General features: G+C 31.9%; 1 protein-coding gene across 1 annotated transcript in view; it reads left to right on the top strand.

Moving 5' to 3' along the window:
• LOC143084128 (fibroblast growth factor receptor 2-like) overlaps window positions 1-4,006 on the top strand; it is an 81,817-nt gene extending 77,811 nt beyond the window's left edge. Inside the window, exons 16-17 of the mRNA XM_076260536.1 lie at window positions 1,054-1,249; window positions 3,259-4,006. Of these exons, the coding sequence (XP_076116651.1) occupies window positions 1,054-1,074 (21 nt within the window). The 3' untranslated portion in view covers window positions 1,075-1,249; window positions 3,259-4,006. The remainder of the gene's footprint in view (window positions 1-1,053; window positions 1,250-3,258) is intronic.
• The last annotated feature ends 8,426 nt before the right edge of the window (window positions 4,007-12,432 follow it).

Below are 12,432 nucleotides of genomic sequence, written 5' to 3'. Positions count from 1 at the left end.
GGCTAAAAATAGAACCTGGTGGTAAAATGCAGTTTTTGGCTTATATATCTGAAACTAAAGCATTTAGAGCAAATCTGAGAAGGAGTAAAATTGTTCATCAGGTACAAATCTTTCTGCCCTGAAATTTTCAAATGCATCAGACAACCTGTTGTTGGGTTGCTGTCCCTGAATTGTTAATTTTAAGGAAATTTTGCAGTTTTTATATGCCCGTTTACGGGTCGTATTATGGTATACTGTTGACCGTCTGTCCGTCTGTCCTTCGTCAACATGTCGGACATTAACTCAAAAAAGCTTTAATCAATATGCATTAAACTTTGGTGAATTGTTTATATCTATTGACGTGAGCTCCCTTTCATTTTTTATAAATTTCAGAATTACCGTTTCCGAGTTTTGGGGTTTTATTCATATAACCAATTCCAAGTTCTTTGGCTACATTTATTCAGAAACCTATAATATGTCAAATATTTAATTACAATCCAAATTCAGACCTGTATCAAGCTTGAATATTGTGTCCATTTTTGCCCAAACTGTTCAGGGTTGGACCTCTGGGGGCGTATCCAGCTGCGCTCAGCGAAGCAGTTTATTGGTTATAACCTTGAATATTATAATAGAAAGAGATAAACTGTAAACAGCAAAGTAAGCTCTATAAATAAGTCACCATGATCAAAATTGTCAATTGACCACTTCAGGAGTTAATCTTCTACAAAAATTTTCTGCTCTGAAACTACTGGGCCAAGCTCATTATAGATAGAGATAACTGTAAGCAAGAATGTTTAGTAAAGTAAGTTCTACAAACAAGTCACTGACACAAAAACAGAGAGTTTTGTCATGAATTCTATTCTTGTCTTAAATAATGTAGAGTGTCCTTTGTTTAATATGCACTGCAACACATAGACCAAGGTGAGCAACACCGGCTCTTAAGAGCCTCTAGTTATTATTGCAATATTAAACCAGTCAAATTATTTGTATAAAGAAACCTTGCAATAATTTCTGAATGTACAGTAGTTATTAATTATGAATTAGTGGGTCCTATATGGTTTTCCTTGTTCTTAGGTTAAAGTTTCAACCAATTGATCAAAAGATTCATGTTACTAGACAAAAACCAGAGGCTATTGATAAGGAGACACTTCAAACTATGGATCCATCAAAGATAAGAGGATTTAGCCAACATGTTGGACAGCTGATCATTGGACTAGGCAATTCTTGCTTCAAAAAAGAATGTCTTGGCCTTTTGCTCCATGAGACAAAGGTAATGTTAATATATAGCTAATTGATTAAAATGTTTCAATCAACTCTTAAATGATCAATACTTGCAGTCCAGTAAAATTAATGATCCCTTTTGATAGATAAATGATATTTTCTATAAAATTGCATTACTATCAGTACAAATCAGTTTAGTTATTTGGATGCCCTGCCCCGATGTCATGGTCTAGCGACTTTGTATTAATTGTCAATGCTGCTGTCCCTCAAATTGTCTTTTTCAGAATTTTCTGCTGACAGCAAGACATTTCTCTGTGTCAGCAGTTTATTATACCCCACACAACAAATAAGGACTTACTATGTAGATGTGCATATCGACAGCAAATTACGATTTTTTTTTTTGTAGGAGTTATGCCCCTTTAACTTAGAATTTTGGCCAAAATATACTACTGCAACAGTTTGTCATCCCCACTTCTCTGAAACCACACAACAGAATTTCATGAAACTTTGTAGATAATAAGGACTTACTATGTACATGTGCATATCGACAGGAAATTACGATTTTTTTTTTGTAGGAGTTATGCCCCTTTTACTTAGAATTTTGGCCAAAATATACTACTGCAACAGTTTGTCATCCCAACTTCTCTGAAACCACACAACAGAATTTCATGAAACTTTGTAGATAATAAGGACTTACTATGTAGATGTGCATATCGGCAGGAAATTATGATTCAATTTTTATTGTAGGAGTTATGCCCCTTTAACTTAGAATTTTGGCCAAAATATACTACTGCAACAGTTTGTCATCGCAACTACTCTGAAACCACACAACAGAATTTCATGAAACTTTGTAGATAATAAGGACTTACTATGTAGATGTGCATATCGACAGGAAATTACAATTATTTTTTTTTTGTAGGAGTTATGCCCCTTTAATTTAGAATTTTGGCCAAAATATACTACTGCAACAGTTTGTCATCCCAACTTCTCTGAAACCACACAACAGAATTTCATGAAACTTTGTAGATAATAAGGACTTACTATGTAGATGTGCATATCGACAGGAAATTACGATTTATTTTTTTTGTAGGAGTTATGCCCCTTTAACTTAGAATTTTGGCCAAAATATACTACTGCAACAGTTTGTCATCCCAACTTCTCTGAAACCACACAACAGAATTTCATGAAACTTTGTAGATAATAAGGACTTACTATGTAGATGTGCATATCGGCAGGAAATTATGATTCAATTTTTATTGTAGGAGTTATGCCCCTTTAACTTAGAATTTTGGCCAAAATATACTACTGCAACAGTTTGTCATCGCAACTACTCTGAAACCACACAACAGAATTTCATGAAACTTTGTAGATAATAAGGACATACTATGTAGATGTGCATATCGACAAGAAATTACGATTCAATTTTTTTCTAGAAGTTATGCCCCTTTTACCTAGAATTTTGGCCAAAATATACTACTGCAACAGTTTGTCATCGCAACTTCTCTGAAACCACACAACAAAACTTCATGACACTTTGTAGATAATAAGGACATACTAATATGTAGATGAGCTTATTGCAGGAAATTACGATTCAATTTTTTTTCTAGGAGTTATGCCCCTTAGAACTTAGAATTTTGGCCCAATTATACTACTGCAACAGTTGAAACTTTGTAGTTTATGAGGACATAATATGTTAATTGTGCATATCCACAAGAAAATTTTTTTCAGTTGACTTTTGTAGAGTTATGAGTCTTTGAACTTAGGAATCTGGTGAGATTTTGTTTGTCAAGTGACAATGTGGGGGTGTGGGGTATGTGAGGTTCTTTAATTTTTTTATTAAAATTATTTTTAGGGTTTCCCCTTAGCAAATCATGGACTTTGCAAGGGGGAGGGGTATCATTTTGTGGAGCAAGATCACTGGGTACTTCTACTTTTTTTCCAGTGTGCTATATTCACAAATATCAGAACTTTAAAGTGTCTTTTATACCATCTCTTGGGCAGGTAACAAGTAACTTTCTAGTGGTATACTAATTAAGTATAACTGATTTTTCTTTTCAGATACTGATAACATGCCTGTCTACATCACCCAGGTATTGTACTCATATCAAAGATAAATTAGGTCCAGAAGACAAAGCTACTCTGCATTTCATTGGACCTTATGATATATTAAAGGCAAGGGAGAGGAGCCAGCTGATAAAAGCTTTTCTACGTTTAGGAAACCGACAAAGATTAGGACAAAGATTAGGAATACCAAAAGTATAATCTGCCTTTTGTGTTACTAGAATCTGCTCACCCTATCAAAGCTAAAGTGAATACCAAAGTTGATTCATAGTAATGAATATAGAGGTGTAATACCACCAAATCATGGTACGTCACATCCGGTTGCATACGAAAGTAGGTCTTAAAAAATATTCCCTTGAATTTGACCGTTGTAGGTAATTAATTCTACATTTTATTGCAGTAAAACTATTTCTGTGTCATAAATATATGTCTTGGGTATTTCAAAACACCATTATTTTTTATTTGTGATTTCTATAGAAAATTTTGTAATCTTGAGGTTACATGGTTACTAAACCTTGTACACAGATAGAATAAGGGGAGAAATTTGATTGGTTAACTTCCAATGATTGTTATTTTCTTATATGCAATGAAATGTTATGTGAAACTTTTTCTATAGAACTGGACAGGATAAAACTTTACTCATGCCAAGTATTTCTTTATTTGAAACAAAGATAAATTCTGCACAATTTTTTGAAAAGTGCAAATTTAACAAAGACTAATAGGGGAAAATCAATGGTGGTATTACACCTGGAGGTGGAATCTCTTAAAATACATTTATTTTTTAGTACAAAATCTTAGTGAAATTGTTGTCACAACATTTTGTAATTCAAGAACAAAGCAACAAAAAGTTTATTTATACAGCATCAGAGTTATTTTCAGAGCTAGATATATAGATATGTATATATATTAACATTATTGTGACATAGGAAATGTACTAGAAAATGCAAGAATGGTGAAATTCATCTATTATCCATTACTTATCATCCCCTGTTTGACACATTGCAAGGGACATAGAAATACTCTGCATCCATCCAGTCTTGTAAGTGCTCTCCTGTGTACTATTCTTGCAAGATATTTATAGAATTTATATCGAAGGTCAGCAATGTCTAGAACAAGTTTGAAAAATCAGTGCAGATCAATTTTTATGCCCCCACCATAGCGGAGGGGGTATTACGATTTACCCTTGTCCGTCTGTACGTCCGTCCCAAAATTGGTTTCCCTTCTCTAACTTTAGTTTGCCTCAACCAAATGTTATGAAATTTATACACAATGCTTATTACCACAAAACACAGATCAAGTTTGAATTTTGGTGGCGTCACTTTTACTGTTCTAAAGTTATGCCCTTCTACAAATGGAAAAATTGTTGACTTTTTGGTATCCCTTCTCTTACTTTAGTTTGCCTCAACCAAATGTTATGAATCTTATGTTGTGTTTTGTGTACTATTTGTTGTCTGTTTGTCTTTCCCTTTTGTAGCCATGGCGTTGTCAGTTTATTTTTGGTCTAGGAGTTTGAATGTCCCTCTGGTATCTTTCGCCCCTCTTATATGCACAATGCCAATTACCACAAAACACAGATCATGTTTCAATTTTTGTGGCGTCACTTTTACCGTTCTTGTATAAAAATTACCATCATGTAACATCTATCAGCCCAGCCCTGACATATAAAAGTATATTTACAGTAAACATCTTATTTATTTGTAAACCTGTTTTCTCTTAACCATACATACAGATTTTATTACTATTTGCCTTTTTAGTTCACCTGGCACGAGGTCCATTGTGAGCTTTTGACATCACTTATTGTCAACTGTCGTCTTCTGTTAAATTATACATAGATCATCTCCTCTGCAACTACTGAACCAAATTTAACCAAACATGGCAAAAATTATCAACGGGATATCTATTTTAAAAAGTGTGTCATCTCAACCTGCCTGCCGACAAACATGGTTCACATGGCTAAAAACATAAGAGCAATTTTTGTCTATTAACTTGAAAGCGCTATAGATAAAGAAAATTGGGCAGGAACAAATATTTCAGAATGATGAGATCTACATAATATCATTTGACATCAAAACTGTCAGATCACTTCTTATACGAGTTATTGCCCTTAATTGAGTTTAGTAAAAAGTTATGTTTGCCTATTATTTCGAATTATGATAGATAGACAGAAACTTTAAATAGCAAAAATGATCAACAAGACAAGAAAATTAATAAATAAGTCAACATTATTGAAATCGCCAGTCAACCCCTTATTGAAGTTGTTGCCCTTTAATGACGATGTTTCCCTATTTTTTCCAGGATTGCCAATTTCTTGAAAACTATGATAGATAAATAAAACTTTAAAATGCAAAAATTATTGGCAAGACAAGATCAACAAATAAGTCAATATTTTGCAGTTTTGTCTATTTCCTTGAAAACTATATAGATAGATAAAAAATTGTAATAGAAAAATGATCACTAAGACAACATCTACAAATAAGCCATAATGGCTGAAATCTTTAGTTGATTTGTTTAAATTTTTTGAGTTATTTACCATTTAATGATAATTATTACTATTTTTTTTCCTTCTTGCCTTTTATCTTGAAAACTATAATAGATATATAGAAACTTTAAAAACAAAAAAATATTCAGCTGAATAGAATCTACAAATGCGTTAAAATGACTTAAATTGCAAGTTAACTAATAAAGTTATTCTCCTTTTATGATGATTTTTACTTAAAAGTGGCCATTCTGAAAGATGCAGGTGAGCAACACAGGCTCTTTAAGAGTTTTGTTTATTGACAAAAGCATTAAAAGACAGGTGTTAAATTTTAACTGAATGTATTCGACTTTGTTCTTATATCTATATTGTTATTCTTATTTGTGCATATGCAAAAATGATGGCAGTTATTTATACACATTAATAGATAACTTGTAAAAGAAATATGTGATATTAAAACAAAAAATAATCTACTTGATTGTGTTTTACTTTGAATATAAGTTTGCTTACTATTATTATGGACAATAAAATCAATTCTTACTTTGTTTCTGTTTAAGATGATGAATTGTGCAGGAACATATATATAAATAGTAACAATATAATGCATTGAACTTTCTTGACCAGATTTTATTTTTACCTGAGCCACAACAAAACTTCAGACTCGCCTATAAAATGCTATATTTATGAGTAACTACACATTCAAATAATTTATTTAATAAATAGTGTTTTTTTTATTTTAATCAGTATATTACGGGTGAAATATTCTATATATTAACTAAATTTTTAAAGAGAGTTTTCAATTGCAAAAATTGTACTTGCTAAACATGTAATCAATTTGAATGATTAGTTGAAATCAAGTACAAATACTTTATTTATATATAACTTATCTGAATTTGTAAATTGGTGTGAAATTTTAAAGTTATTACTCTTTACTTTGAATCATTTACATTTATAAATATATATATGTATATACACTTATAACATTCATAACATTATTGCAAAATTAATTTTAATCAATATAAAATTTCATTTCATTTTTGTATACATTATTTAACGATCATAATTATGTGAACTATCTGATGTTGCTACATTTTGCATTTATTCATCTACATATATGTATGTCTCACCTTGCAACATCACTATCATATTTGAATCATTTATTGTTAAATGTTCATTCACTATTTGTATATATTAAATGAATATATGTGTATAATTTGTAGTTAATCATTATCTTAAAATAAATTTGTAAGTGGTGGTTATATGAGAAAATAAATTTGTAAGTGGTGGTTATATGAGGAGTGTTTTTGATTTACTACAAAAAATACTCGTTTTGATGTTGAAATCTAGATACAGGTACACCAGTCTTCATTTTAGTTCTTTAAATTTTGGACTCAAAAAGAGATGTGACAAAGCACAATCGTCAATGAAAATTAGTTTTTTCTTCTACTTTGCAAATTAAGTTAAATGTTGAAGGTTTTTTGGCTAAAGATCTATGGGTTTTATTTCAATTCCTGAATACTTACATAATTATGTTACTTCGTGTGGAATTTTGTTTGACCACTGTCTAACATATCCCACTGTCCACATAGGGTAGTTGGTTTGTCTAGCTAACTCTTACAGTGTTCTAGCTAGAACATTTATATTATGTAGGGTGTTAGTACATATTCTAAAGGTGTGCACATTATCAGGATTTGCATGTTCCTTATATTTTCCACAAATGAAAGGATGTTGAACTTTCTCATTTTTAACTCACTTGGGGTGCACAGAAATGCTATGTTGAGGTATATGTACATTTAGTGTTTGTACCAAAAATATCAGATGACTTATTAAAGTGTAACCCCATTAAAATGAAGATTGTTTGCTAGTTTCCATGTTTTTACCTGTATACTTAAAACTTATATTATATCGTAAGAAACTGCCATAGGAATTAATAATCAGCAAAACAAGATCTGTAGAACATTGTAGAAAATAAGGTCATAGTGATTGACCTTATATAACACAGGTCCCTGGTGTACATAACATAGGAGGCTGTAGTGCACCTTGTATAACACAGGTCCCTGTTGAATGTAACAGGAGGGTGTAGTGCACCTTATATAACACAGGTCCCTGTTGAATGTAATAGGAGGGTGTAGTGCACCTTATATAACACAGGTCCCAGGTAAATGTAAACAGCAAAAATGTTCAGCAAAGTAAGATCTACAAAAAAGTTTAACGACCAAAACTATCAATTGACCCCTTAAGGAGTTAATGGCCTTTAAGGACAATTTTTAAGTTTCTAACTTTTAAAATCTTCTCAAATGAATCTAGTATAAATTTTGTATTTTATTTCTTTGTACATGTTGTATGTCAAGAAACATAGACACTGGCTAAAATGGAACATATGGGTAAAATGCATTTATATGCTTTTGAAGAAAATATGACCGATACAATGATCATTTAAATGGCATTTTTAAGCAACTCATTAATATGGGCGCATTGCATTTGCACCAATTTTTTCAAAAATCCAATCTTTCATTTGCGCCACAAGGTTATATTTCATTTGCGCCAAAAATAAAAACTTCATTTACGCCATTTTACATGTATTGTATAGAGGAAAAGTTCAATATCCGTGAATAACATTTGTGTTTACAATATTCCCCCTGGAGAACTGAAGGAGTTCATACACATTTCTAATACAAAACTGAGAGTCACTAAGGTTTGGAATTATATAGTTTGAGGTGTCAAGATGGACATTAATATTGTCAATTTAGAGACAAACAAACAAAATAGTCTGTATTTTAGGATGGACACACATATATGTTATCATATGTTCTGAAAAATTTGGAAAGCCAGAAGACAAAAAAAAAAACAATTATTAAAACTTAGAATGAACATGCTTGTCGAAATATTATTTTCAAATCAAACAGAGAATAAATTAGTCATATGAAATGAGTGAGTGGTGAAAAATAATGTTTATCCTATTCTTGATCCAATGTATGTATATATCATAAACTTAGTCCTTTGTGCACGATTTTATCATTTTTTATGCAAATATATTGTATAATCGTCAATTTTTTCTCTCTGCCTGTTATGATTTAACAAATATGGCTTCTCATTAAATGCCATGGTAAAAACCTAAGGTATTCATAACAAATATGTGATAATGAAACTTTCCATATAGTCATAAAAGACATATGCATATTTTTTTTAATTTTGAGGTTTCTTATGACTTTAAATATTTATATTACCATAGTATGTTAGTTTTCTCATTCTTATTGTTTTACATTTGTCAGTTTGGGGCCTTTAATATCGACTATACGGTAAGGGCTTTCATTGTCAAAGGCCATACGATGATCTATAGTTGTTAATTTCTATGTCATTTTGTTTCTTGTAGAGAGTTGTTTCATTTTTTTTGGCAATCATATTACATATTTTTAAATCAATTTTAATAAATTTAGTTTTTTTTTTTTTTTTTTAGAGCAAACAGGTACAATTCTTCATTTATCCTCTTTGTAAATACCCTGTAATCATCATTTTTTGGGGCGAATGGAAGAAAACAACATTAATTAACTATATACCTGTGTTTACCAGTAAAATGGCGCAAATGAAATATGGTTTGTGGCGCAAATGAAAGATTTTTTTGGCGCAAATGAAATGCCAATTGACGCAAAAGCAAAGCACTGATTAATACATATTGAAAAACAAAAATACCAGGTGAACTATATAGGCTCCTTAGAACCTGTAGAAGCCACTTTTTAAATGTTATCATTACTATTTACTTAATCTTGAATCAAACATTTAGGGCACTATATATGACTACCATTATTTATATACATATAATTTAATTATTTTTTTATAATTTTTCTTATTTAACAATTTGTACATTTATTTGTTGTTGTTGTTTAATTCATGTACTTATTTACAATGCATAGGGAAACAAGGATAGAAACCTGATATTGGTTGAGAACAGTACCCTCCTAAGTTCTATTTTAAGCTTGCTTCACTTTGAATATATATATATGAAATTGAAAATAAGATACTTTGAAATGTATACTTTTACTGTGATTGAAGCCTGAGTTCTTTGATATAATTGATTCATAACATCTATATGATCTACAAACTAACAAAATTAAACATGTTTACCCCAAAAGGTACTTCCAAATTTTTATAAGACCGCACAGAATTTTTTAGGATTTTGTATAATGCTATGATGTTTTCGTCAGCGTCCGAAGACACATTTGGTTTCCAGACAACAACTTAAGTTAAAGTGAATGAGTCTTTATAAAATTTTAAAAGAAGGTTAAATACCACATAGGGAAGGTTGGGATTGAATTTGGGGGCTATGGTACCAACAGTTTATTAATTGGGGGCCAAAAAAAGCATTTTTGTAGTTTCCAGACATTAACTTGTGTGCAAGTGTATGGATCTCTCTCAAATTTCTAAACGATTAGGGAGGTGGATCATTTGACCAGTAATGCAGACATTATAGTTTGTTGACTGTTGTTACATTTATACATGTTTATACTTCCTCATTTTACTAATGAATCATAATGAATTTATATTTAAATTTTATTCAATTTTTTATATTAATTATAAATTATGAATTTTCAAAGGTTACTTCTTTTAATGTTTATTTATTTACATGTATGTACATCTCATCACCTAACAATATTTCTATTCTATTTTAATCATTTGTTATTGACTATTCAATCACTTTATTAGATTATTAAAGAGCTGCTGAACCAACGCCTCTTATGTTTTGTGCTGGTAGAGTTCCCTTAAGTGGATACCAGATGGTATGCAGGGTTGTCAAATAAAAAAATCAAATACCGCTACATTGACAATAACACTTAAGTAAACTGCATCTTTTATTGTCGACATGTTTCGCCGATTAGATCGGCTTCATCAGGACAAAGTATACAAAATTAGAACCCCTGAAGTACAAAAAAACGGTATCATGTATGTGACGTCATAATTGTCCATTGTTGACGTTGCTATGGGATACTCTATATCATTATGTAATGTTGAACAGAAAATGAATCCAACATAGTACAATGCAAATGAAGTTACTAAATTTAGAGTTAATCTATAATTTTTCGAATTGTCTTTAACTTTAAAATGGTTGTAAACTATTATAATGGTAAGTGTATAAATAAAATGTGTTTTTAAATAGAAATTAAATTTGTGTAACATGTATGTAAGTACAATGTAAGTGTACAGTTTTATAAAGTTTCTTCCTAATTTGGACAACACTAATAGGGCACACCCCTACCACTTCGACTGGGTTCCCTTTGGCCGGAGGTACTACTTCCAATCGCGTCGGGAATGCCGTAAAGTGGTTTACTGTCGCAGAATTTCTTGGCAATGTTGGTTGAACTGGAAATGGTGGTGGGAAGGATTTATGTTCTTTGTATCTTACTTCTTTTAACTTTAATTTGCTGCAGGTTTAAAATAGTACTGGAAATCTATCTTGGCTGTTTTGTGTCATCTCCATTGACTTTTGAAAGATCCTTTTTAAGGTTTCACACTAAAATAATTTTACATTTAATTTTCTGATGGCACAGAATGATGGTACATATAAATCTTGATATATTGGCCGTCCTGTTGTAGGAATGTAGTCCTCTGTTTGTTCTTCATATAGTTTCCTTTTGTTTGGTGGTTTCTTGGCAGTAATTGATGGTATCAGTTGTTTGTTGGCTTCTTGGAATTCTTCGTTCTTGCTCGGTATAGAGATGGCCGTGGGGTCGGCGCTGTGTGGTATAGGCGGATCCGGGGATGCAGGGGTTCAGATGGAATATCAAAAGATAAATAAAGAGCTGCTGAACCAACGCCTCTTATGTTTTGTGCTGGTAGAGTTCCCTTAAGTGGATACCAGATGGTATGCAGGGTTGTCAAATAAAAAAATCAAATACCGCTACATTGACAACAACACTTAAGTAAACTGCATCTTTTATTGTCGACATGTTTCGCCGATTAGATCGGCTTCATCAGGACAAAGTATACAAAAAAGATGCAGTTTACTTAAGTGTTGTTGTCAATGTAGCGGTATTTGATTTTTTTATTTGACAACCCTGCACAAAACATAAGAGGCGTTGGTTCAGCAGCTCTTTATTTATCTTTTGATATTCCATCTGAACCCCTGCATCCCCGGATCCGCCTATACCACACAGCGCCGACCCCACGGCCATCTCTATACCGAGCAAGAACGAAGAATTCCAAGAAGCCAACAAACAACTGATACCATCAATTACTGCCAAGAAACCACCAAACAAAAGGAAACTATATGAAGAACAAACAGAGGACTACATTCCTACAACAGGACGGCCAATATATCAAGATTTATATGTACCATCATTCTGTGCCATCAGGAAATTAAATGTAAAATTATTTTAGTGTGAAACCTTAAAAAGGATCTTTCAAAAGTCAATGGAGATGACACAAAACAGCCAAGATAGATTTCCAGTACTATTTTAAACCTGCAGCAAATTAAAGTTAAAAGAAGTAAGATACAAAGAACATAAATCCTTCCCACCACCATTTCCAGTTCAACCAACATTGCCAAGAAATTCTGCGACAGTAAACCACTTTACGGCATTCCCGACGCGATTGGAAGTAGTACCTCCGGCCAAAGGGAACCCAGTCGAAGTGGTAGGGGTGTGCCCTATTAGTGTTGTCCAAATTAGGAAGAAACTTTATAAAACTGTACACTTACATTG

The sequence above is a fragment of the Mytilus galloprovincialis genome, chromosome 7, assembly GCF_965363235.1.
Source record: "Mytilus galloprovincialis chromosome 7, xbMytGall1.hap1.1, whole genome shotgun sequence".
Lineage (NCBI taxonomy): Eukaryota > Metazoa > Mollusca > Bivalvia > Mytilida > Mytilidae > Mytilus > Mytilus galloprovincialis.
Note: the sequence above shows the minus strand (reverse complement) of the source record. Positions and strands in the feature narration are given on the sequence as shown.